Here is a 27803-nt window from a genome sequence, read left to right on the forward strand (position 1 = left end):
TGTATATATATATATACATATATATATATACACACACACACACACATATATATATATATAGGAGAAGCAACACTCAAGACGATGCCACCTCATGCCTTCATCTGGGAGAACCGAACATATCAGGGAGGTAAACTTGACCAAAGTTAAAGTACTTTAACTTTTCAAGTACGTACTTTTTATTTATAAAGCTCCACTGATACTGTGATCAGTCATTACAGGAACGCTGCATCGTGATCTTATCGGTATAAAACAGAGTATTTATAGCATCACTTTGTTTGACCAAGAAACAGAAAACATTCTGCTCCTACATTTCACTTCCCTCTAGTCCATAAGAAGTGTCAATAAACTCCGTAAATACAATCAAAAATATTGCATTTCTTGCAGGATTTCTCATGCAGACATCTCCGTTACATTAAGATGACACATTCTACTATCATAAAGAGAACAAATTAAATCGTAATCCAATTATCTTTTATTAGAAGCGGTGGCTCTGTTTGGACCTGCAGGATAATTTGAGCTGTGAGGCTCGGCTCCTCTGAAACAAACAGCAGCCGAGCAGAGAGATGCTTTAAAATGTCAGTAAAAGCGATGTGAGAACTGCCCCTCTGTCAACTGCTTTCACAGCACCAACTAGAAATAAAATCTTTGACAGGCCTTTTTAAAAAATGAGGAACCTGCCGTTTAGGGAGCCATTACAGACTGAACCAGCTTCCGTCTCCGAGCCTCTCATCTCGGCCCCATTACCTACACAGTCACTGAATGGTAACCGCTGGGAGCGAGAGGTGGAGCAGTGATAGATGTCAAATGTCCTTTACAACGTGGGCTCCCCACAGCAACAAATCCCCGCAGGGAGAAACAGGTAGACGAACGAATCGATGTGAAGGAAAGGAGAAATTAAAGCTGAGGAGGAGGCGGATCCGTGCGCTGCAGAGAGACGTCTGGCTTCAACTCGAGATCTTTTCACCAAAAACATCATGTTCTTAACTAACAAACCAGGTGAAGTGTTCCTCACTGATCATCCATGGTAGTTTCATGTTTGTTAACCACGACCGTTAAGACTGAAGCAGAAAAGTAAGAAATCATGACTCACGGGTCGAGAAACCAAAAAAAAAAAAAAAAAAAAAAAAGATGCACCAATGTTTAATGTGGTTCCAGTGTCCATCTGCTCTGGCTTTAGATTTAGATGTTTTCATTTTCGTTTTAAAAGACTAGAAATTATAGCATACAAAGTGTATACAGTAGTCCCTCGTTAATTGCGGGGGATCCGTACCCTGAAGACTCGCAATAAGTAAAAAACAGCAAAGTAGGACTAGTAGTACAAGTACTAAGTAGTGGTTTATTTTAGTATTTAAATATATAAAGGCATTTGAACCCTTCCCACACTCTTGCAATATTCTAAACAATGTTTATAAACTCTAAACACTCTAAAAGACACAGAATGTCATGATTTCAGCTCTCGGCCTCCGCTGCTCTCCGACACCTGCAAGCCAGAGCTCTTGGCCACGCCCACTTCTCCGCTGCACAAGTCTCCTTCTGCTCTGGGCTGCACCTGCACCTGTGCACCTGTGCAGGAGGTGCTAAATTATTTTTAAATAATTCATTTAAAATAAAAAAATCCCTGCTGATCGTGCGGCTCATCCATCCATCAGCCAATTGTCCAATCTTACTTTGAAAAGCCGCGATACAGCGAGTCCGCGCAAAACGAACCGCAAAGTAGCGAGGGACTACTGTAAATGTTTTTTATCTATGGTGGAACTGAAGATTTGATTGGATGTTTGCAGTTTAAAAAATAAAGTTTGTGTTTTCACCAAACCAGCATCAAGTCTCGACACATTCTTTCCGTCTGCGTGGAAACCTACAAATAAAATCCTCTCGATTCACAGATTAAAGTGTTTGAAAGTATCTGATTTCCACTCAGCGCTGATGCGTTCAGGTACCAAGACAAACGTCAGGTTTAGAAATGCTGCATTCATGATTTGGGAAAAACATTTTGGCTTGGTGCATTCAAGGACCAGGGGGGAAAAAGATTTTGGGATAGCATTTACCGATGGTGTGTTCAGTGGCCAAAAGTAAACGTCAGGATTTTTATTACTTTACTTAGCTAAGGTGCATTCATGATTTATTTTTTTTAAACCTTTTTTGGATTCATGATTTGGGGAAAACATTTTGGCTTGTTGCGTTCAGGGACCAGTGGAAGAGCCAGATTTTGGATTGCCACAAAGCAAAGTTGTGTATTTGGTAAATGTTGCATTTTTAATTACAGTTTAGCTAAGGTGCATTCAAAGACAGTAGGACATTGTCTGGATTTTGATTGTAACTTAACTATGATGCATTCAGGGACTCTGCTAAACATAATTTTTTTATTGCTGCTTAGCTTTGGTGCGTTTGTGGACAGTAGGAAAATGGATTATTGATCTCCACTCAGCTTTGGTGCATTCACAAAATGCAAAACTAGTTGGACCTTTTATTTCAGCTTCACCACGGTGCATTCACAGACCACAAAATCATCAGATTTTGGAGTTTCAGATAGGCTGATCACCTACATCAAACCAGTCAAGCTGAAAACCGTCAGATTCAGGTAAACATTTTTTTTTTTAAATTCATCTTGAGGGTTCTGGTTCTGTCGGGTCGCTCTATATTTGTCCAATTTTAACGTTTAACCATCAGCAGAGGACGACTCGTTTACTGGAGGTCATTAGGACGGATCGTTGGGCGATTTTAAAATCCAAACAGATGTTTTTAGCACCTTCGTTTTCCGATTCTAACACCTGGAAGTGTGTAACATTTTAAATTACATCAAAACGTGTAGGTCCTGTCGTGACGTCCTTAAAATAAATCTTCCCTATAAAGCTGCAGAAACCTTCCAAAAACCAAACGCCACGTCTAAGCTCCTCAGATCTCTGCGGATCGATGCTCGTCTGCGGCCTCCGGAAAACAAAGAGCGGGGATCAAATTAAGAACGTGCCGAGAGGAGCCGGCGGTGAAGGCGTCCACAAACCCAGGGTGTTTGTGACTCCCTGGGACCCTGTTGAGCCTGTTTGACATGCGAGCAGGCTGCGGCAGGCGGGGTGCGTTCAGAAATAATTGAGCGTGGCGGTGAGGAGGTTGTGGCGTGCAGTAAAGATGGACAGATCCCTTTGTCTGTGGGGAGCGCCGGCCGCTCGAGCCGAGGCGAAAATGAGGAGTGGACGAGGAAAAGTAAGAGACCGGGGGGGGGTGGGGGTGATGAAGAGCAGGCTGGCTCCAGGCGGCGATAACAGATGAAGCAAAGATGGAAAGTGAAGAAGTCAAAAAGTGTGAAAAGAGTTTTTAATGAGGAGGGGCGCTCGGAGGAAGACCAGAGACGAAGAGGAGGGCGCACGCCGACGACTGTTCTCAACGACTAACCTCAGGATAAAAAGTCAATTACGGGGAAAAGCTAACGAGCCGAGCGGCGTGAGTGACAGCGAAGCAGAGGAAACAAAGCAAACGACGTGACGGGTGAAGGTACGATGAGAACGCCTTCAGTCTCTCCTGTCATAAAACCACAACAGGCAGCTGGAAACTCGTGTCTGAGGCTACGTGATGGGCTCGTAGCCGTGCAGCTGTCAGAGCGGAGGAAGGAAACAGGTTTTAAAGTCTCCCCGCTGATTAAAGGTGCTGCGTGAAACATGAGGAAATCAGTAAACTGCACCGCTCACTGTGGAATTAAGTGCAATTAGTGCAAGGCCGTAAAACATCTCTTCCTGCTGCTGAAGCTTCGTCTGGCTGACGTGTTGGTTCGACATAACTGGAACCTTTAACAAAAATAGTTTTTATTAAAACTTTTCATCTTATTGGATTATATACATATACACACAGTAGTCCCTCGCTACTTCACTGTTCATTTTTTGCGGACTCGCTCTATCTCGGTTTTTCAAAATAAGATTGGACCAGACACACAATTGGCTGATCGATGGATGAGCCGAACAATCGGCATGGAATTTTTATTTAAGATAAATTATTTTAAATTATTTAGCGCCTGCTGCACATTTGTGCAGCCCATACTGCAGTAAAAGCTTCCTCCTGCAGCTGGGCAGCTGTTCTCCGTGCAGCGTGGAGAAGTGGGCGTGGCCAAGAGCAGAGGAGGCAGGGAGCTGAAATCATGACATGCTGTGCTCTTTTATTTAGAGCGTTAGTTTAGAAACATTGTTTAGAATATTGTAAGAGTGTGGGAAGGGTATAAACACCTTAATGTATATATAAATGTATAATAAAAATAAACTACTACTTGTACTATTATTCCTACGTAGCGGTTTTTCACTTATCGCGGGTCTTCAGGGTACGGATCCCCCACGATAAATGAGGGACTATATATATCTATATATATATATTTATATATATATATATATATATATATATATATAAACTCTGACTATTTTCCTTTACGTTACTGTAGATTTTAATTGCTCTTATTGTATTTTAAGGTATAACGTCATGTTGTATTCTGTTATTTGTCCGACAGTCTTGTATTCCATCTTATTGTTAGTAGACTTTATTAAAGTGTTTTATTTAAACTTGTACTGCATCATATCCTCATATCTGTGTTTTCTCATTGAGATTGTTGATATTTTTCTCGTTGAGTTGTGGTTCTCAGGGACAGTTTTTCTCCTCTTCCTGTTCTCCATGTTTCGTGTGGCGCACAGGCTGAATCAACTTCTCCTTTTTATCTCGTCTCAGGTGGGATTTTTACATTTCCCATACCTGTTCTTTACCACAGGTGAGTTTAAACAAGCATCGCATGCTTGAAACAAAGTTATTTACCACTTTAAAAAGATGTCAATAATTTTGTCTGGACCATTTTTTTGAGTTTTGCGTGAAATTATATCAATTTAGGCTTTTTTTTAAAATCTGTTTATGTGTTGTTCCAATACACACAAATGAAATAAACGTGCATAACAAAACGTGTAACTGCAACAGTTTTCTGGGAGAAAAACTTAATTTTCAGGAGTGCCAACACTTTCAGCCATGACTGTACTTCCAGCAGTTATGGTAGATTATATTGGTAGTATAGCAACCATTGATAAAGAGAATGCAACAATGAAACATCAAACTAAAGAACATATAATTATATATATTTTTATAAGGAGGCCATATAGTTCATGATACGAGTACACACACACACACAACAAATAAAAGTTGATAGATGTCAAAGAACCAGAAGTAAGCAGAAATATATCCAGACCTCATCACAAATGATTTAGAGCATGTGCAATAATATCCAATATAAGATTCATGGCTAGTGCATTAACCTCACCTTACCATACGATGTCTTACCTAAACCATACCTTTCCATACATGACCATACGTACTCATACCTCATCTTTTTTATATTTACCCACACAGTGAACATCACATCTCACAGTAAACCTGATGTGTTTTGGATCTTGAGTAGTTATTTGTTTAGGTCCACACCTTCTCAATCCTCTTTCCATCCATCCATAAATTATCTTTTACCCGCTTCTTCCTTTTTGGGTCGCTGGTGCGCATGTCCAGCAATCACTGTGCGAGAGGCGGGGGACACCCTGGACAGGTCTCCACTCCATCACAGGGCCACATAGAGACAACCATTCACTCTCTCTCACACACACCTAGGGACAATTTAGAGTTACCAATCAGCCTAACAAGCCTTTTGAATTCAGTTTATTTCTATTGCGCCAAGACACAACAGAAGTCGTCTCAGGGCATTGTATAAAACATTCACATACAAACTTTAAACTTCTTATTCATCTACAAGAACCTTTGCCTTAAAAAGGCGTACTTTACTCCGAGTCTGCAGATTTACTGTATGTATTGTATGTTCCAGTGCTTGTTCAAACAGGAGCTTTAGCATCATATGGTGAGAATTCATGCCAAGTTTCTCAGCTTTATTGGTAAATGTATACCTTTAAATTTAAACCAGTAAGAGCATGTGATATTCTAAGATGTTCTTGTTCACAGACTGTTGCAGCCCTGACACAAACAGCCGAGCTAAAACAACCTGAAGGTTCCAGGTGATGACAAGCATCATAAATACATTTGTTGCTGTCCAACACCCACCACTATGAGGTTCCACATGCGAGCAGCTTCGGCCACCAGCGTGGAGACGCTGCTGCAGCCGGGCATCAGGACGATCTTGATGGGCTCGGTGTAGAGAAGGTCGTACAGCAGCTTGGTGGCTTCTCCTGGATCGCACTGGAAGAGCAAAATGACAGAAGGTCAATGGATGGAAGGAGGAACGCATTTAGATGAGGCAGGGATGAAAAAAAAGAGATGAGACTCAGGAAAACAGATGAGAAAACAAATATTTAAAAAAAAAGGAAGAGACAAATAAGCAGAATCAGAATCGTAGCAGAAACCTGCAAAAAGAAAAACGTTTTCTGTGTTTTCAGATAATTAAAAAATAAAATAAAACGCCGAGCTGTTCTCAGATCAGGACACTGACAGAAGGACAAGAAGCAAAAAATGAGCCTGACGAGCTCATCGGCAGCCATCACGCATGTTTGAACCCCTAATAAAGTCATTTACGGCACGTCGAGGTGGCCGACGTGCGGCTGGATGATCCATCATTGTTCTGTCGGGGCCTCGGTACCGACAGGTCATCTTCACCACATCAGAGTCACAGATAAATGGACCTGACGTGTCTAATGATTCAGCACCAGAGAGGAGCTGAGGCTCCCAAACACAAACATGCTCTAAACAACAACAAAAAAATCTCTTCAGATGGACCATGGCTGATGACGGCTGATATAAGACCCGTTTGTCTCAGAGCCTCAGCGGTCCCTTCAAGGCGGCCCGGTGATTTTTCTGAAGTGGTAATCACAGACGAAGAGCTGGGAATGCGTTGGATTGTTGGGATTTGTATTCAGTGATGGGTTTTCCATTAACTCGAGGCCAGGCTGAAGTACAGCGGCGTCGCGTCATCGCAGAAAAGAGTCGAGAAGTTGACGGGCAATCAGATAATTCAATCTGAGGCTGTCTGACGAGCTGTCCTCTCCAAGACGACTCGTTGTTTACCTTCAGCTTCTTTCAGACAAGTTTTCAAAATACAAAGTTTTACAGGTTCACCAGACGTCACAACAGCAGAGTGTCTCATCCAAGCATGTGTTTCTGTAGCTGTGGCCGAGGAACAGGTGATAGTATACCCCCCGTTTGGACTATACCTGGGGTAGAAGGGGCCTAGGATAGACTAAACCCCAGGTAAACTGTGGCTTAGGCCAATTTCTACTCTGTGGTAGAATTCAGCTCAGGCTTATTCATACCCCTCAGACCAGATTATACTGTATATACCAGTATACTGTATATGGGTATATAAATGGGTATATTCAGACCTGGAGGGTCTCAGCTTATACTCAGCTTAATCTGGGAAGGGATTACACCAGCCATTGACTCCAAAACTTCATCAGTTGTAGACATATATAGCTAATATAATTCAATTCAAAAATACTTTATTAATCCCAAAGCGGGGTTCGTGAGATATTATGCTAACAGCCAGTCACAAGCAGAAACATGACCAGTGGCAGACGATAAGCCTTTTTTAAAGTTCTTCTCTTATTTGCGCCACTTGCTTTACGAGCCTTTTGATGCTCACGGCTCAACTTTTTGGAGACACGCTGCTGCCATACAATCAAAAAATTACCTTCTTTAAAAAAAATTAATTAAAATAATTGTACCTTTCTTTTTACATTTGATGTTTACCATGTTCTATTGTGTATAAAATATGGGTTTACGAGATTTGCAAATCTGTTTTTATTTGGATTTTATGCAGAATTAAAACTCTTTCGGAGGCGTAGCTGGACCTTTGAGGATGCCATCTAACAACACCGCAGGAGATGGCACCTACAACGTCCTTTTCAAGGTTTGATCAAAACGCTCAGTGGTTAGAGGCGGAGGTTTAATTCCACCGGTAAGATAAATGAACTGTATATATAGAGTGCCTTTCTATTCAAGCAGAATACTCAGAGATCTATAACACGATCTGTGCCCTCGTTTATGCATCTACACACATTTATTCAGCATTCTCCTGCATGACCACAAAGATAATCTGAGTAAATCATTCTATAGAGACTAATCAATGCTTTGAGTCACATTCATACATCGATGGGACGCATCGGAGACTCAGGGTTCAGCGTCTTGTTCAGGGACACTTCAGGGAGTGCATATTGGTGGAATCAAACCTCCGACTCTCTCATCGGGGGACGACTGCTCAAACCACTCATCCACAGCCACACAAAAACTTCTCAGGGAGACACTTGAATGTGACGTTGCTCCCACAGAGGGCCAGCGATCGGCTTGGGGTTATCTGGAGTCGTTAATGCAGCCGTGGTGCCCCGATCAGGGCACCCCTGTTAGGGCACCGTTCACGGGTTTTACTTGTTTGCATGTTTTAGCTCTAGAATTGCCACAGTCAAGTAACAGATGAGTGATCAAAGGAACCAGAACTGAAATAATCAGTGATGTGCAGTTTCACTGAACCGGGCATGTGTACTTTGACGTGCATGGCTTAATTTTGAAACAAGTATTTGCTGTTGGCAGAATCAACCAAGTAGCCCCCTGGCCTGAAGGGTGTGGGTATAGTTTGGCTGAGTCCAGGAGGAGCACAGTCTCAACCCATGCTTTTGTCGGGAGCGAAGGATGAACTCAGATGGTTCGGGAAATGTTGCACGTCCCGGAGTCACCGCTGCTGAGCGTGGGCACGGTTCGTTGGTGGTAATCGGCCACACCACCCCTAATATCGACGGGGTACCTTGGTCTCACTGCCAAGATGTTGGGCTGCTGGTGGAAGCAGACGCCTGGGTGCTCGCTGGCTTGAAGACGAGCACGCGTGTGGAAGAACCGAGCCTACAGAGCGCCGGCGCCAGGCTGGAGGAGCCCTTCAACAGCTGGCCACGAGTGCGTATAGGTCCGATTTTTTTAATTTTCAGCCTAAGTACGCAGTGAAATGTTGCAGTGCCCCATAGGCTACACACCAAACCTCTCATTGCTGCAGATGTGTCCCATCGATGTATGAATGTGATCTGAAGCACTGATTCGTCTCCGTTTGAACCACTGATTCAGATGATCTTTGCAGCAGAGTGCTGTATCATCATGTGCGGAGGTGAATGAGGGCACAGACTGGGTTGTGAAGCGTTTTTAGTATCCTGGTTAAGAAGGCCCAGTCCATTTCCCCTCACTGGAGTCTGATAACCGGTGCTAGCTGCACGTTCAGGTTGTGAAGGAGTCAAACTGTTCGAATGCCTCCCGCAGCAGAATTTCTCCCCGATTAACTTCTCACATGGATTTCATGCAAACAGCGTAATCACAGCTCAGATTTCACAGACATGACTCCAAGCTGATCGGCGGCGCTGCTCGTGCTAAAAGCCCGACCGCACAGATGTTTTTGGCTTCTTATTCGGGGAGCTGTCAAGTCCTCCATCTTTCCATACGCTTCACCGTCCAAACAGTAATCAGAGCTGCTGCCACGACTCCAGACTCCTCGTCGGTTCCCAGTTTCCAGCTCCAGGATCAGAATCAGGATTTACTTCTGCCTCGGTTCTTTATTTTTAGCACAAATAAGCAGCTGCGGCGATAATTCAGAGCGTGAAAACGTTTTTTTTGTTGTTGCTTTTTGCTTCCTGGGCTGCACAGCTGCTACCCAAAGTGCCCGACAGGATGTGTTGCACTCCGGTCCTGGTTTGTCGACACTCATTTAAAAAGAAAATAATTTCTGATTTCTACTGGAAGAACGTTTGAGAGCAGATATTTCACTCATCGTTGGATGAATTTTATTGAAATGTTCAGGAAATAATGAACAGATGCGGAGCCAACCTAATTCAAGATGGCCACCGCAGCTACTCATCTTCAGAAACACACAAAACCCCTGACTGCTTAAAACCTTGGCGATAAACTTGTTTGTCTGTTAGCAAAATATCTCCAGAACCACTGGAAGTATTTTAATAAAACTATTAGCACACGATAACTTTATGTCCATCTACAACTGATTAAACTTCGGAGCCAACTCAGTGCAAAACGAGCGCTGCAGCACGCCAACATGGGTCAACAAAAAAAGAGCAATAACTTTGGCTACATTTGCAAATATGAGCTAAAGTTTGGTGTGTAGTAGCCGAGAGTTGTCGTTTTAAAGGTTTGATCAAAACGCCTTGATATTTCTCAACATAAAATGATCTTAATTTGACTTTAATCCTTTAACTGGTTGGTTTTGTTGTGAAATTATCCGACTCTGTAATTAATCAGTCGGACAGCAGCAGCATCATTAACAGCTCTTTGACATAAAATCAGCCGAACCTGCAGAGCGGAGCCTGCAGTTCGACCTCGCTGGCGTCCTCGGACCTGGCCGCACGCCGAGGACGGCCTCGTTGGTTCTCGACTCCAAGCTTCACCCCGACGAGCTGCTCGCCTTCGCCTCCGCCAATTATCCTCATATTATTTAATCAATCCATCAGCACCGCGGCAGATCCCAGGTCCTAATAGCAGCTGGTTTTAATCAACTTTCCAAATTACTGGCTGATTATAACGTGTAGAAATTAGGATTTAATCAAGAAGTGCGGCTTGTGATCTTGTAGAGGTTATTAAAACACCCAAACGAAGACAAACAGCCATTATCCTGCAACATGTTGAGTCAAGACGATTTCCCTGTGATGAAAACACATTAACTGCAGGCCGTAAAGCGACCCAGCTCCTCCGCAGAGCTTCAATTTGAATAAACAAAAACGGATAATTACGGCCTAATGTTTGTTAAGGAAATATGAAGGCACACGTTAGCTGGAGGAGCCATTTTACTGGGTGGAAAACGCAATAACACGAGAGCAGAGGTCTCTAAAAGAGCTTAGAAACGTTCCCGTCACTGAAGGGCTTCCGTACCAATGACGTGTTTTATTTTATTTTAGAGTGGGTTTGAATTAAGACATAAAAAAATAAATTTAATAAATGCAGTAAATAGACACTAGTTTAGTTTTCACGTGTGGAAAACCAACTTCAAACTCACAAAACACCCAAGAAAAAACTCCAGATGGAAGAAGAATCGCTCTGATTAAAAAAAAAACAATTATCTTTCTAATACAGAAAACTTTGTCGGATTATGTTTCATCCTTCGAAACAATAGTTTGGCTTAAAAATCCAAAGAGCTCAGGATTAACAAAATAAAACACATCATTGTCTTTGAAATCTGCTTCAGCTTCTGTTTTTGTCTTTATACTTTTAGCTCATAGCTAAAGTTTAGTTGCTTTTAAATACTGGTTTACCACATTTAGCTTTCAGCTACTGCTACATTTAGCTTTTAGCTATTGCTACATTTAGCCTCAACACGTTTTGAGCTCCGCTTTTTTAATTTTAATTTTTTTTACCCACAGTTTTGGTATTTTTAGATTTTGGCTGCAGTTGTGCTACATTCAGCTTCTGCAGGTTTTAGCAACTGTTTAGCTAATTTTAGGTTTTTGGCTTTAGTTTTGCTCATTTAGGATTTTACTTATGGTTTTGTTAATTTTAGCTTCCAGCTGCTGTTTTGCTAATTTTATCTTTTAGCAGCCACATTGCTCATTTTAGCTTTTAATTTGAGGGTTTGTTGTTTTTACCTTTTAGCTATCGTTTTGCTAGTTTTAGCTCAGGTCAGCAGCATGGCGCCCTCCTTTGACCAAAAAGAAAGATTACAAAAACAAGCAGTTAAAAATAAAAAATTGTTCTTTTGCTATAAATCTAATAAATATTTATATATATATTGTAACATATTTCAAAAGTATAACTTTAAAAATGTTTGTGTTTTATTGTAGGTAAAACTTTACATATAAACATTATTCAACTTGACAAATAAAGCTCGTATTCTCTCTTTAATGCAAATAAAAGTTTTAAGGACATTAGAAATTATATCTAATTAAGTGTGTGGGGGCCGGGGGGGAGTGGTGGTGCAGAGGCTAGAGAAGGCGAGCCTATGATTGGAAGATCGCTGATTCAACTCCCCGGACCGACGGTGTCAAAATGTGGGTGGGAAAGGAGAAGCATTCACAACTGACTCCACCCTCGCTTGCCCCAACCTGGGCCCTTCAGCAAGGCCCTCATCCTCCATCATCTGCTCCTCTGGTGCCCCAGATGCAGCTCCCTGCTCCACACAGAGGGCTGTGGTAGCTCGGTGGTCTGTGGCTCGTTAAATAATGGTCAGAAATAAACCATCTCCTCAAACTGAGGTCAATAAAGAGCCATCTATGGCAGGTAACATATTTATTACCTTCCTAAAGAACAACACTTCAAAATATATGAACTGTCCCTTTAAGTTACATTTTAGCTCACTTAGCAACCCTAAGCTAGAGTTTTGTTTGTGAGATAGTTAGCGCAGCCTTTTAAATGCTAACGAGGGGCAAAAAGTGATTCGTTCATGTTTTTAAATGCCTAATTAAGAAAAAGACGTTTCATTTAGGATCAGAATCCATTTGTGCAGCAGCTCAGCAACAAACCAAATTTAAAAAAAAACTGACGTTTCATGTGCGCTTGTTAGCATTCGGCTGAGTGTGTCTGTGCTACCGTTTGTTGTTTGAGCGGAGCGGCAGCTGAAGTTTAAAAATAAGTCCGTCGTCAAATCCGAGCTGTCGGCTGAGCAGAAACACTCAAACCTCTGGTTTCGTTTACTGAGATGAAAACGTCTCGCTACACGTCGTGGGATTCTGTAGCTCCGGGCCAGCGTCGCTGTCAGACAGCGTTTTAGCTCATCTTCTGTTGGGAGACGATCAAGTTGAAGCTACTTTGCTCCAGATCACTGACTCATAGACCATCTTGTGCTGCTGATGAGCTTCGGCTGCCATCTTGAACTGAAGTGACTCCTAAAGACGCTCATCCAAACCAGGGGTGTCCAGACTTCGTCACGTGCGAGACAAAATTATACGTTTTAGTTTGTTTTGTTTAGTTTTGAACTCTGAACAATATGTTGAAATTGTTGCAGGTTCAAAACAACAAGTCTCATAAACATTAAACGTGTTAAAAACACCAAATAAAAAAAGGAGCACACAGTTCCTTGGATTTGTTGAGTCTGTTGGTTTTTATTTTCTTGTGTTTGGAAAATAGATTTTGATCTAATGTTAGAAACAAATGTCTAAAATTAATCCAGTTTATCCCTACCCAACTGAAAAACACTCATTATATTTAATAATTTTTATGAATTATTATCCAAAAATCTACTTTCTGGTAAAAGTCAGTAAAGGTTTGTGCTGCTTTGTACCCTAAAATTAAAATAAATAAATACAATAATTCATAAAATCAAAGGTTAGTATTGTATCTAATTTTACACATTTAGAGATTTATTTATTTTTGTTAAACCTAAAAATGATATGAACAAGCCGCACTCCGATGTCGCCCGTCACTGAGGGATTTAAACAGAATGTTTGTAGTTTAGAGATGAGTGTTTTTCTGGACTGGAACTGAACAGAGGATGAAGTAAACCTAAATGTTTTTTGTGCAACATGTTCAAGTGGGGAGGAGTTACAGTGGGGGAGAACAGAGGGAGGTTTATCTTGTCCGAGGAGGCGCAGAGTGACGGACCCTGGAGAGAGGAGGGAGACATTTATCCACCACCAGGTGCAATGGTGGAGCCAAGGGGTGGCCAATGGTGGCCTTGGCCCTCTTAGAAATTAATCTTTGACCACACCAGTCAATTGAGGAAACTAAACTTTGAAGCAATATAAAAACTAAAAATAATGATTTCATAGGGGCGGTTAGTATACTTTTATTTTATGTATATATTATATATATATGGCGGCCATTTTGTATTTTGATGTGACAGCCCAATTTTTGAAAGGAAACTTTGTCACACCTCGATACAGCCACACACCAAAATGGAAGCTGTCCCGTTGCTTATTTTTCCAAGTTATCCAACTCCCAAGGTTTTTATATATGTGGCGGCAGCCATCTTGGATTTTGACGTGGCAAAAAGGAAACTGCGTTGCACCTAAATGCAGCCACACAACAATCTGGGAGTCGACGCCTCGCTTGTTTTTCAGATTATTACGCTCCCAACATGCACAGATGGATGGAACGTTTTTCCAACTCCCCCTTTTCACTCTGCAACGGGGAACAAAAGGGTATTACCATTAAATGTGTGGAAGGTCTACATCTGCAGCAACCTCAAAGCCCGCAGGCCAAAATTACACTATTATAAAATTGCAGCTGTGGGCCGTAGAAAATCACTCCAAGGGCCGCACATGGCCCACAGGCCACACATTGAATGCGCCTGATCTAAAGATTATTTCCTGAACGTTTCAATAAAGTGTGTCCACTGGTTCCTTTGAACAGCAGGAGATAAATATGATGAAGTTTTATGGCTTCAAACAGTAAAACGGCTGTGATTTATCGCAATCTGACACCTCGACACTGAATAATCCACACCCCCGACGCCGAGGACCGAAGGGAGGTCTTAAACGCACCAAAACTCAAATCACACACGGCTGACTTTCACAAATATCTCCTAATTATGTCTGGAAGTGCACGTGACGCCTGTCTGCCACGAAGAGCGATGATGAGAACTGTCGAGGGGGGGTTAACGGAGGGTGTGGGGGGGTGTCATGGCTGCCAATTAAAATCAGCCGCGGAAGTGAAGGAAGCACCTCGTTCCACCGCCTCTCCGTATCTCCACCGTCTCACTCATCACTGTTAATAATTGATCAAAGTTTGCAGTCTCCGCTTTGATATATCCATGGCAACGGCCCTGTGTGCGTGTGCATGTGTGTGTGTGTGCATGTGTGTGTGTGTGAGTGGATCTGAAACAGGCTGTAAATAGTCTGCCTCTGTCACCAGAATAGCCGTAGAAACAAGCCGCTCCGTCACCGCGGGGCTATCTGCCTCGGTTTAAGAGGACAGGCTGGGATTAAGTGTCGAGCCTCATGAATATTGGACGATGTTGAACAAGCTTCGTGCTCCCGAACCCTAATGGTCACAAAATACTCTGCGTGGGCGTGTTGTCTTTCCCCCGCCTGCTAAAAAAAAATTTATATAGAAAACAAATGTAGCCAAGAAAAAAGTTGCTCCTGGCCCCGGTGGATTCAGGTTTCTACAGAGACGAGCAGATCTGCTCCCGATGCAACAGGAAGTGGAGACAAGCATCACGGCTAAAAACAGGGCGGGGCTAGTTTCTAACCATCAAACGCCTCCATATGTTTTAAATCGATTTTCAAATGTTAAATATCATTTAATTCACGTTTCTGCTCACATCTTTGTATTTGTCCTTTAGTTAAACTATGAAACCAACGATTGGATTTACTTTACAACTTTTTAGCTTTGGAGTCAAGATGGCCGCCGATGTTACAGATAATGAGTTAAATTTGGTGTGGTAGTAGCCGAGGGTCATTCATTTAAATATTTAGAACAAAAAATGGCTGCGAGTTCCTCCAAATGACAGAACAAAGGAAAGTTTACGTAGCTGCAGGAAAGGAATGGTAGAACTTTTATTTTGAAAGTATTATCAAGCGGAAACTATAGTCTAGGGGAAGAAAGTAAAAAAACAGGAATCAGACTTTTTTTTTAATTAATTTGAGTTTTCTCTTGTAAATTTACCCCCAACATTTCAGAGAATATCCAGATGTGTCTTCAGTAAATTTAATTGTGTTCATTTTTTCCTCACAACTTTACAACATCGGAGCAGACCCAAGTTTTATTTATTGATGAAAATTTGGACTTTTTACTGCAATTTTAAGACTTTAAGAGAATATTAACGTTTATCCACATAAATTTACATCATTATCGTTTCTGAGATTTTTCTAACCAGCTCCTTTTAATATTTATATTTTATTACAGCGGCCCAAATGTGCTAACATATTATGACAAAAACAATTTTCACAAATTTGCAACCAGCTGGATGGAAAAACTATGTTATGAGTATGAACAATTTTAAATTCCCTGTTAGTTTTGGTCAGAGCTATAAGGGGCCACTGGAGGGGGACCAGCGAGCCATATTTGGCCCCAGAGCCACAACTTGCAGAACCACAAGTTAGAGAATATCCAAATGTTTCATTTGTGAGTTTCTAAAGTAAAAATATAAGAAAATATCACTTTTTACTCTCAGGTATCTTCATATTCAAACACAACATTTTGACTTCCTTTCTTGCAAACAGAGGTTTAAAACTTAAGTTTATTTTTTTGTAAATTTATGACTTTATTGTTGGAATTTCTGAAAAAAATGCTCTGAACTTAGCCCTGCCCAGCACCTCCTGTCATTTTTATTTATTTTTATTTAAAAGCCATTTTAGCCATAAAACTGGACAACACAGACTAAAACCAGCTTGTTATGGTGGTTATGTTTAAAAATAAGTTTATTCCTGGTAGTTTTGGCCACCGGAGGGGGACTAACGAGCCGAAGGCTGCAGCTAAATGACCTCCTCGCTCCTGAACACATCCGGGGGACGAGCCGAAGCTTCCTGCCCGGCTTTAATTGACAGAATTCAGCAGCGTCACTCAGACGCTGCTCCTGCAGCCGTTTAAAGGATCTAGTCGTTCAGCTGGAGGCGGCGGCTCCTGAAGCAGGAGCGATGCTCCTGCCGCTCCCCGAGGGTTGCTTCGTCTTTCTGCTCGTGTCCTCACTCGGAGGAGACGAGCGTTTCGTGTTTGATTGTGAGGAGCGTGCAGAACAGGGCGCTCCGTTCTGCAGCACATCCACCGGATGAATCTGCGCACATATTGTCACAGAGCTTGTTTGTTAACGCCGCTCGGCGGTAGCTGTGTTGCCATGCCAACGCTGCCTCTCTCACACACATCCCCCCTCTCCCTCCCCCCTAACTCTTCTGTTCAACAGGATTCCAATGCAGGGCCGCGCGCACCAATCAGAGGAAAGCTCGCAGAGGATGTTTCTAACCAGTTAACCGTTCGGTGTCTCGGCAGAGTCTCCGGGCGTCCGTCCCGCAGCGTGATTGATAACAGCCGAATCGGTCCTCGGCTGTTTTTATGCATATGCTGAGAGGAAAACGGCAGAAACTTTCAGCGCAGATGCATGCAGCGTTTCGGCTCTGAGGGTGGTAAAACTGAAGGGTGTTAGATTGATGACATTTTGAAATACCAACATGATAAATGATTGATGAGCAACAAGCAGGAGGTGGGTCTGCTCGCTTACCGCCGTTCAGCGCCGCGTGAGCCGAAGCTGCGGCTCTACCTGTTTTCAACAGGGTGACCTTCTATCAGACACTTTTAAACAGCTGAAAGTTGGAGAAAATAAAAACAACACAGCTGCTGTCTCATCTCAGAGCGGGTTAGTGCGACTGCTCCTGACAAACTGATAAAATATATTTTAAAAGGCTTAAAATGTGTCAACATGCAGGTTATTTTAGCTACATGGCCCGGTCTGCAACCTGCGGCTCCGGGGCCAACTGTGGCTCGCTGCAGCTTCCAATAAAAAGAGCAGAAAAAAATAATATTTTTACTTTAAAAACTCCAATAAAAAGGTATTTTTCAGCAGCTCTTCTGTACTTTATTGACTTTATTTAAAATAAAAGTGAGCAAAGGAAAACATGCTGATCTGTTCAGTTCCTTCAAACATCGTTCTCGCTGAAATCTGCTTTAAACCTCGTATTTTTTATACTTATGCAACAATTCCTGCAGGATCAGTGAAGTTCTATCTTATTTTATCTTGTCTTACTATTAGCTTTCAGCTACTGTTCTGCTATTTAGCCATCAATCTGCTACTTTTAGCATTTAGCTATCAGTTTGCTGCCATTAGTTTTCAGCTACTTCAAATTTATAGTTTCGTTCTGCTTCTTTTAGCCTTCAGCTACAATTCTGCCGATTTTAGCTTTAGCCTGTTTTGCTACTTTTAGCTTCTGCTCATTTTAGCTTTAGCATTTGTTTGCTGTTTTCAGCTACAGCTTTGCTAATTTTAACTTAGCTTCGTTTTGTTACTTTTAGTTAAAATATTATAAACTTTAGCTACTATTTCTTCTGTCTTGCTTTAGCATTTGTTTTGCTTCTTAAAACTACTGCTTTAAGCCTTTAGCCACAGTTGTGCTACTTTTACTTCTCAGTTATCGTTCTGCTACTTTTACCTTTTTTAATTAGCTTTGAACTAATTCTGCTTTTTTTAAATTAGCGACTGCTTTGTCTTTTTTAGCGTTCAGCGACGGTTTTGCTATTAGCAGCTACTATTGCAAGAATTAGCAACTGTTTTGATGCTTCTAGCTACAACATTTAGCTTCTGCTACATTTAGCTTTTAGCTACTACATTTTCTGAGGATTAACTGTTCATAAATACAAATCAAAATGGCCACCACAACCAAGCAGCATTAATAGACACAAAAACAGCTAAAACTGTCAGTTTTACAGACGCTGAGCTAAAATTCAGTGTGGTAGTAGCTTAGGGTCGTCCCCAACACAGACTCTGAGGACGTTTGTGTTTAACCTTCTTCATGAAAAGATTTAAAAAAAAAAGATTTTTCTCTTTAAAATAAGAGTTTAGTGTTTTATTTTGTAAAAATAAAACAATAAATGTTTATCTTCAGGTTTGGATGATTTGTTCTAATGAATTATTCCTGCAGCTCTGAATTAATTAAATTAAATTAAATCAATTAAGGTCAAAGTGTTGGAGGCTCAGATGAAATGACCCTCAGAGGAGGGGTGGGGGGCTGCCCCCCCTGTCACCATAGACCACCTCCCGGACACCCCAGCTCCTCATCAGGAACTCACCATGCTGTCGTAGTAGATCAGCTCCAGCTCGTAGTCCGGCAGGATGTCGGTCCGGTTGTTGACCAGGTCCAGGGCCATCTGGGCCGAGGGCAGGCACGCCTGCCCCCCCGGCCAGCCCCCGCTCATGGGGAACAGAGCTCCGATGTACAGCTTCTTCTTCCCTGCGGACGGAGGAGGCCAGAGGAGGAGAAGGAGGGTCAGAGAGGTCCGGAGGAGCCGGTTCCGAGGACCGGAGGATGACAGCATCAGCAGCATGGTGCTTCAAGGTGAGCCGAGCCGAACCAGGCCAAGGTTAGCCTGCTTTATTTTGATTTTATTGTTCCGACTGAGCAGCTGGAGGGATTGGAGTGAGCTCAACACGTGTCCGGACCGGAGCGGACCGGGACGGACCGGGACGGAGTTCGAGTAGAGAGAAAATCTGATTAATTTTCAGACTCAAGTATCTGATCCGGTTCTTTTGGGGGGTTCTGGGTTAAACATGGTGCTTTTCGGAACCGAGTCGGTGCATAGGGATCCGGGAGGAGGACGCGGAGCCAGACGGACCCAGATGATCCCGCAGCTCATCTCCACATGATGAAGGAGGTTCTGCGATCCGGACCCAGAAAAACACGATCATAAAAATAGATCCGCGCGTCTGATTCTGAACTCACGACTCTTTGTTTTTGCGCTGGACCGGAACGCGCATCGGAGCCGACAGCAGCAGAGTCCGCGTCAGATGACGGACAGGTTCGACGAGCCGCGGACGGACTGGACCGGCGGATGGAGCGACATTTTCTCCCCGCGCGAAGGCGGCCGTTCCCCGGCGGAGGAGCGGATCTGCGGGCGCAGAGATGGAGCTCTGCGTCTGATCCACTGCAGCACCGGCTCACAGTGAGGGAGGGGGGGGGGGGGGGGGGGCCCCACCCTAAAGTTTGCTGACATGTCTGTGACGAGGCTCAGTCCGAATACAGCAGGATTACCGAGGCGCGTGCACAGCTCCTTTCATCACAGCTGAAGTTAGATTTTAAAAACTTAAAGGGATATTCCGGACATTTTGAAGTTGCACAGATGTCTGTCGGCCTTTCTCGGCTCGGCTCCGAAGCCTTCTCATTGGCTGATCCGACCCGCTTCCAGCTCAACAGAGCCGAGGCTCTGACGTCAGCAGACTGCAGGCCAAGGATTGGCCAGAGAGACTGTCAATCATCAGAGCATCCCAAGAATCAAATCCACTATTTTTAAAACCTCTCAACCGCGGATTTTCTTTTTATTTACTTTTTGAATAATATATTCATTAAAATGGCAACATGTAAACCAACACTCAGATGAAGCTAGACCAAATGGACTGGATTTAAAGGTTCTGACCGGCACGGGGAGGGTGACATCGACTCGGCCTCAGCATGTTTGGAACCCGTGGCAGAGGACGGTGAGTGTTTTGTGAATTTATTGCACGTAGTTGCTGCTGTGTTGTGTTTGTCTTGCACAGAAAATAACGTTGCTAAAGTTTTGGCGGCCACAGTATGACGAACCCACAGACTCCGCCCACATTAAGGCGGGACTCAAAAAGAAAACCACAGATTGTACATAATGTAGACCTTAAAGCCACAGAGGGTCGTACTGAGACTGGACACTAGAAAAGTTTTGTTTCATTAAATCCTAAAAGTATTTATGGTTTATGCTCTTTGACACCTTTGTCAAATTTTACCCAGTTAGAGGGACTGTTAAAAAATTAACTCACTTATAACCAGTTAACAGTTAGGTCATCAGTTACCAACCTGGTAACCAGACAGACAGACTGGTAACCAGTTACCAGACTGTTTACCAGTCAGACAGATTGGTAAACACCCAATAGTATGGTAACCAGTCAGGCAGACTGGTAACCAGTTAAGACAGACTGGTAACCAGTTAGAAAGACTAGGCTAAATGTAAGTACCAATTTATAGGCCAGTAACCAGTTAGACAAACTGGGAACAAGTTTACAGTCTTGTAACCAGTAAATGTCTGGTAACAAGTTAGACAGCTTGTTAACCAGTTAACAGGCTACTCACCCTTTAGATAGACTGGTATCAAGTCAACAACCTAGTCACCAATTTGACAGCCTGGTAACCACTTAACATACTGTTAACCAGTTACACAGCCTTGTAACTAGTTAACAGCTTGGTCACAAGACAGAAAGGGCAACAGGCTGGCAACCTGTTAGACACTTAACCAATTAATGGACTTGCCATCAGACAGACTGGTATCCAGTTACCAGACTGGTAGATAGTCAGACAGACTGGTAAACACCTAACAGTTTGGTAACCAGTCAGACATACAAGGTTAAAGGCTGATAACCATTTTACAGTCCAGTAATCAGTTAACTGACTTGTTACCAGTTTGACAGACTGGTAACAAGTTTAGAGCCTTGTAACCAGTTAAATGACCAGTCTGTTAACCAGTTAACAGCCTGGTCACCAATTAGACAGAATAGTAAACAGGCTGGTAATCAGTTGACAGGCTGTTACCCAAGACACACAGACCAGTAAACAGTTAACAGGCTGGTAACCAGTTAGACAGACTGGTAACCAGTTAACAGGTTGGTAACCATTTAACAAGTTATTTCTTACCCATATTACTTGTTTACTTTGAGATGTGTCATATTTGTTAGCAGTAGATAAACAACAACATGAACGACCTTCGTAGAAGCGCTGTAAATAAAGCCACAGAAGAAGAAAAGACTTTTGGCTTCCGCCCAGCAACACACCGTCCAACCCGTTCGGATGTTTTATGGTCCGTTCATTAGTTTTTCAGCAGATCTGAGAGCAGAAACATCTGAACTTCTCCTCCGGGCTGCTTCTGACCAACAAACGGAGTGATGAAGGGCTGCGTGACACGAACTAATGCAACAACGCTGCAATAAATTCCTTCTGATGAAGGTTTTAACGCTCACCAAGGAGCAGCCGAATATTCGCTGGTTCAAATTTTTACTGTCATGTTTCCCAAATTTATCACCCGCCTGTCAACGGTGTTTTTACACGTCTCGAGTCTCATGAATCACAGGACGGATTTTATTAAAAATTTCAGGAATTAATCACTGGGATGTATGTTTACAACTGATTAACCTTTGGATTTAATCTAATTCAAGATGGCTGCCACAGCCAGCTGACGTTAGGAAAGACAAAAATGGAGATAACTCTGTCAAATATACAGACACTGAGCTGAAATTTGTTGTGGTAGTAGCTTAGATTCATTCATAACACACATTGAGAGTAGGCCTGTCACAACAACCAATTTTGCTGGGCAAATATTAATTGTCTCAGAAATTATTGCGATAAACGATAATATTGTTTGGAGACCGTTTTAAACTAATGTAATGAAAATTAAATAATGAAAGTACATCCTTTCAAAGATCAAAAAACTTTATTTATTTTCCTCAATATCAAATAGCTTTTCTTTAGCTTGCTAACTCCTCGCAGGGCTCTAACGCTGCAGAGGTACAAGATGACGCCTTGGCTAGCTACCTGACGCGATATTTCACTCCCCCGTTACGCTAAGGAAACGAGAAAGGGAGGGATCAGTGAAGAGCACTGGAGTTGAGCCTTTTGTCATCAAGTGTCTTCAGTAGAACGAGAGAGACACGAAGAAACGATAAAGCCGATAAATTAAAATTATCGACCTCATTTTAATTTATCACGCGATTAATTGATTTATCGTTTATCGCGACAGGCCTAATTGATAGTTGTAAAATCTGGAAGTGTTGCATGAGATCGTCCAGAACGTTATTTCAAGATTGGGCCAAGGCGGCGGACGAGTTCCATTCCTTTAAGTTTTAACTCCTTAAATCTAAAGGTCTCTTACAACTTTTTTAAAGCTGATTTCCAGAGACAACAAGATATTAGAAGATATTTCAGCTGTTCATCATTAAATAACAATTTAAATGATTCAGTACTAGAAAAACGTAAGTAAGCATATCTGCAGGAAACAGGCAGCTGCACAGGCTGGTTTGCTTATTCTGTTTATTTAATGGTATTAAAGCATTGCTAACATTAGCCTCCGCGCTGTTCGGGCTGTAAATCTCAAACCAGGTGCCGCTCCTGGTTCACGTTTCAGGACCGCCTCGATGAAGCGTTGCAGTTCAATCAGCTTCGGTCTTGGCTGAGTTGAGTCGCGCTCCTCTCTGACCGTCATGTTTTAGTGTTGATGAGAGGCAGGATGGAGTCGCTGCACACAAGCTGTTCCAACCCTCTGTTCACGTCCTGCACAGACCCAGACAAACGTGACCTACAACCACAGCCGGGTTGAACCCCAACTCAGAGAAACTTGGGACGTTCTGTAAATTAAAACAATGATTTGTAAATCGCATGAACTCTTTAGTCACCATGGAACATGATAAACGTATCGAGGGCTGAAACTAAGAAATTGTATAATTTTGCGGGGGAGCGGCCATTTTGAATTGGATGGCAGCAACACGTCTGTGGTTTCAGGTCAACGTTTCCTCTGTGAAGTGTCCAGGACTTGAGTTGTTGGAAGTTCTGGAGGGAATGTTGTCCCGTTCTGGTTCGATGGAGAATTCTAGCTGTTCTACAGTCTGGGTCTTCATGCCAGCGGCACTAATGCACCACCATACCATCAGAGAGGCAGGCTTTTGAACTGTGAGCTGACAACAGGCTGGATGGTCCCACGTGGTTTCAGATATGGACCCGTCTGACCTCAGAACAGTTCTGAACTTCACCTCAGTCCAGTTTAAATGAGCTCTGGTCCAGAGAAGACGGCAGCAGGTCTGGGTGGTGTTCATCTGGCTTCTTCTTTGCCTGATAGAGCTTTAAGATGCATCTGTGGATGAACCGTGTTTACAGACAATGATCTGTGGAGGTGTTCCTGAACCCAGAACAGAACCAGACCTGGTTTTAATGCAGGGGCCCCTGACGGTCCCAAGATCACAACCCTCCCATAGTCGTCCTTTGAGCTCAGAGATTTCTACAGATTCTTCTAATCTGTGGATGAGATTATGAACTGGAGATGATGGAGATTAAAGTCTTTCATTCAGGACCTTTATTCTGAAATTCTTCCACTAGTTTAAGGCAGACTGCTGAACCTCTGCCCATCTTTACTTCTGACAGATTCAAGTCTTTTTATACCCAGTCTTCTTGAAACTAAATTTGCCTTTTTTTTAAGAACTTACTCTCTTTTTAACATTTTATATCTTTACTATGTTTTGTTGGGACTAAAATGTGCGTCTATGAGATTTGCATCCTGGCTTCATTTAGATTTTCCACAACATCCCATCTTTTTCAGGTTTTGTTTGCTTTGGTCATTTTAGCTTCGATCTTATTGTTTGAACTTCAGTGAAGTTTCAGCTGCACTGAATGTTGGCAGCCAGTCAGCGCTCAGCGTTCAAGCCGAGTTTTCTCAGAAAATCTAATTTCTCCTTTTATTTTATTTTATGTTTTTGTGAAAAGTTTATTGGATTGTGTTTTTATTTTTCGTCCCAGTTGGTTTTGGATCCTTCGTGTAAAATTTGCCTCCTCGGTCTTTTGCTCTACCACAGTGCAGAAACGTTCTGCGGCGTTTCAGAACCGATGATGATGATGGCGATGATGATGACAGCTTCTCTTCTTTGTGCGGCTCCTCCGTTAGCGCTCTAATTACAAGCGCAGCTCCCGTTTGAAGTTACTTATTGCTTCGATTGAGAGGACCATTATTACTCGGGTCTAAATTAAAAACTCTGCGTAGTGGAGCGGTGGAATGTGACTATTACATAACTCTGGTTCATTACCCGGATCTCATTATCTGGATCTCTCCGTGCAGCGGAGAGCCACTCAGATCCAGCTGCTAACAAGCCCTCACAGGCTGACGCCGGAGCCCTGATCGTCTCTGGCATTTGCCTTCCTCCTCCGCCTCCTCTTCCTCTCCACCACCCAGTGACCCATCTATCGCGCCATCAATTATTCAGCTGTGAACTTTATCCGCTGCTGCTCACCGTCAGCCTGCAGCCGACACCAGCGAGATGCAGCGAGTTAACAGCCCCTCATGGTGGCGAACGCCTCCTTCAGAGATTATCTGTGACAGCCTGAGAGAGATGCAGCGGAGGCAGGAGAGCTGAAACATGTAGCTGAGCTGCTTTAATCACCAGCTCCTGCTCAGCTTGTACACATATATACACTACAGGTGTGTGTGTGGTTTGTCCGGAGAATAGTCACCTGTTTTCCACGCAGAAGACGACTCTATTCAGTTTTTAACAACATTCCCATGCAGCTTTAAAGCTCACAAAATCTCAATCAGTGAGAAAAAAGCATGAGCAAAATTAAAAGCTTAGCATTCCTTGAGGGAGTGCAAATAATATGCCGCCTTTCAGGAGAGTTTTAATTCAAGATGGCCACCACAGCCACATCTCACAAGACGTGTTAATGCTCCAAGGATGTGATGGGGACGAGTCTCAGCTACTACTACATCAGATTTCAAGTCCAAATCTGTCAAACTGACAGACTTGGAGACATTTTTGTGTTCGCTAAGGTCAACTAGTCCAGCACATTCTGAATGCAAATAGGAAATTTAAGATGGCCGCCAAACCAAAAATGACAAAATGTCTATAACTCGGCCATACGTAGACAAATGTAGCTGAAACTGTGTGGGGTGGTATCTAAGAACAATCTATACCACATACTGAACGCAGGTTAAAAATCCAAGATGGCCACCAAAGCTAAAAGGAAAAAATGTAAAACCTGTGAGAGTGACTCCAGGAAGTTTTAATGATTACCGTATTTTTTTTGGCCTATAAGTCGCAGTTTTTTGTATAATTTACCTGCCCTGTGACTTGTACACCGAAGCAACTTGTTTATGTTTTTTTCCATTTTCATAAACTAATTTTTGACTGATATGACCATTTTCATTCATTCTGATGGAAAACATTGAACACTACCATTTTCAGCTGCTAGACGGCACTGAGCTATATGGCACGCCGTTGTGTCATGTAATAGTCAAGTCACATTTATTTATATAGCACATTTAAAACAGTAACTGTTATCAAAGTGCTTACCAAAACAGATCACAGCATCAAATTTTAATAACATAATAGGTAAAAACGCGGCTATTAATGATACAATCGGCTTGCCATAGCTACCACCTTCGTCCAGCTCTCCTGGAGCAACCGTCAAATCATTTTGCTGCATCGCACCAGCAAAATGCAGCTAATTTAACCATTGAAGTGCATTTATTAAGTAAAAGTTAACTGAGACACACCTTTACTATAATGTCGAGCAAACAAATAATTGTTTTTAAGTGTTAATCTTGTTCAAATCTTGTTAAAGTCCTCCCGTGCACACTCCCACGGCCGCCATTTGGCAGCCAATCGATTTTTTAGCACAACACCGACCGGCCCACATTTCCAGGTTGTCAGCAGTGACGCATAATAGATGCGACTTATACGGCGAAGTGGCGTATTTATGTTTTTTCCACTTTATTAGACATATTTGGACTGATGCGACTTATAGGACGGTGCGACGTGTACGAAGGAAAATACGGTACTCTGAGTTGAACGTAAATCGGTTCGTGAGATATTTTCCTACAAACACACAGGCTGAACATTATGACATTCAGCGGCGGGCAATAATTTTATTTTCTTTCGGCTGCGCCCTTCTTCAGGGATCGCCACAGTAAACTAAGTCGCATGAAGACTTGGCGATTGTTTTTATGCCGGACGTCCTTCCTGATGCTTCCACAGACCACCGAGCTACCACAGCCCTCTGTGTGGAGCAGAGCGCTGACAGCTAGGGCGCTCGGGGGGAGCAGATGGTGGGGGTTAAGGGCCTTGCTCAAGGGCACAGAGTGGGGCAAATGAGAGTGGAGGCAGGTGTGGTTGCTTCACCTTTCCCACCCATGTTTTGATGTTGTCAGTCCAGGGAGTTGAACCGGCGACCTTCCGATCACAGGCTCACCTCCTCTAACCTCTGCACCACCACTCCCCCAGCGGTGGGCGATAATAAACCCACAAAAAACTTCTCTGGTCATTTCAAACTCCTGACGTTGAGGATAATTTTTACTCTTTTAGGAAAACAAATACTAATAAGTAAAAATAATTCAAAGTGCAGATTTTTTTTTTCTACGAGCATTTTATTTACTGCTCGTTGTTGTTTTTGCTGCTTTGCTTCTCGCCCTTACTGTTAAAAAAAAAACCTAGTTTATTTTTCTTTTCATTATTAATACCTTTATCAGATGTACAGAGAAAGAGGCAGACAGGAGCAGGTATTAACCTTTCTCCCGCTGAGGGGGCAGGAAGTGGGTGGTGATGGCACATGAAGCGGAGACAGAACTGAGTTAGAGGGAGGTCAGGATGGAGACGGAGAACGGGAATTTCTATTTGAGGAAACAGATTCTCCGCGGCTCTGGTAATTATATGTTTGTCGAGTGTCTGTGACATTTGCAAAGGCTGCATGAGAAATCGATGGCCTAAAATTATACTTTCTGTTTGGTTATCAGCCTCACACAGAAGTGGGTTCATGCTTCTGTGGATTTGGGTTTAATTATTCAGGAAGGGAAGTATCAGTGAAATGTTCGTGTTGGGCCAGTAGGTGGCGCTGATGTCGCGTTTGTGTCTCTTGCTTCTACAGCAGCAGTAAGGAAAATATACATCTGTAAAATCCTGTAACACAAACTGAAACATCTCGTTTACGTCAAAATAAAAGCAACAACATCATACACTGATGCTACGCTAACGCTCTGTCTGCTAATGTGCACGGATCTAAAGAGCAAGTTTGTGTTTGACAACATCACGGATTCGAACCCACGACCTTTAGAGAAAGTAGATTTCAACATTTCTCTCTTCTTTTGTTGCTTTGATTCAGAACAAAAATATTCACTTTATATGAATGTGCTGCCATTTCACATCAAAACCAAACCAAAATCAGTCAATTGCACATCAATGAAAAATTAGTTGTTTTTTTTTGTTACATTTTAGTCACACAATTCTGAACAAAACTGTTTACACCTTTTTTTTTACATTTAAACTATTTAAAACTCTGAACTAAACTGAACACATTACTATTTCCATCCGTCCTTACATGTCCTATTTGTCCATTTGTGTCCATCTGTCCCTATATGTCCAATTTGTGTCCATATGTCCCTATATGTCCTATTTGTCTATTTGTGTCCATCTGTCCCCACATGTCCTATTTGTCTATTTGTGTCCATCTGTCTCTACATGTCCTATTTGTCTA

General features: G+C 42.6%; 1 protein-coding gene across 1 annotated transcript in view; it reads right to left on the reverse strand.

The window, feature by feature from the left end:
- gabbr1a (gamma-aminobutyric acid (GABA) B receptor, 1a) overlaps positions 1 to 27803 on the reverse strand; it is a 109134-nt gene that overhangs the window by 56671 nt on the left and 24660 nt on the right. Inside the window, exons 7-8 of the mRNA XM_037676099.1 lie at positions 18637 to 18797; positions 6058 to 6192 (exon numbers count right to left, since the gene is read on the reverse strand). Of these exons, the coding sequence (XP_037532027.1) occupies positions 6058 to 6192; positions 18637 to 18797 (296 nt within the window). The remainder of the gene's footprint in view (positions 1 to 6057; positions 6193 to 18636; positions 18798 to 27803) is intronic.

Source organism: Nematolebias whitei, chromosome 5 (assembly GCF_014905685.2).
Source record: "Nematolebias whitei isolate Nwh7 chromosome 5, NemWhi1, whole genome shotgun sequence".
NCBI lineage: Eukaryota > Metazoa > Chordata > Actinopteri > Cyprinodontiformes > Rivulidae > Nematolebias > Nematolebias whitei.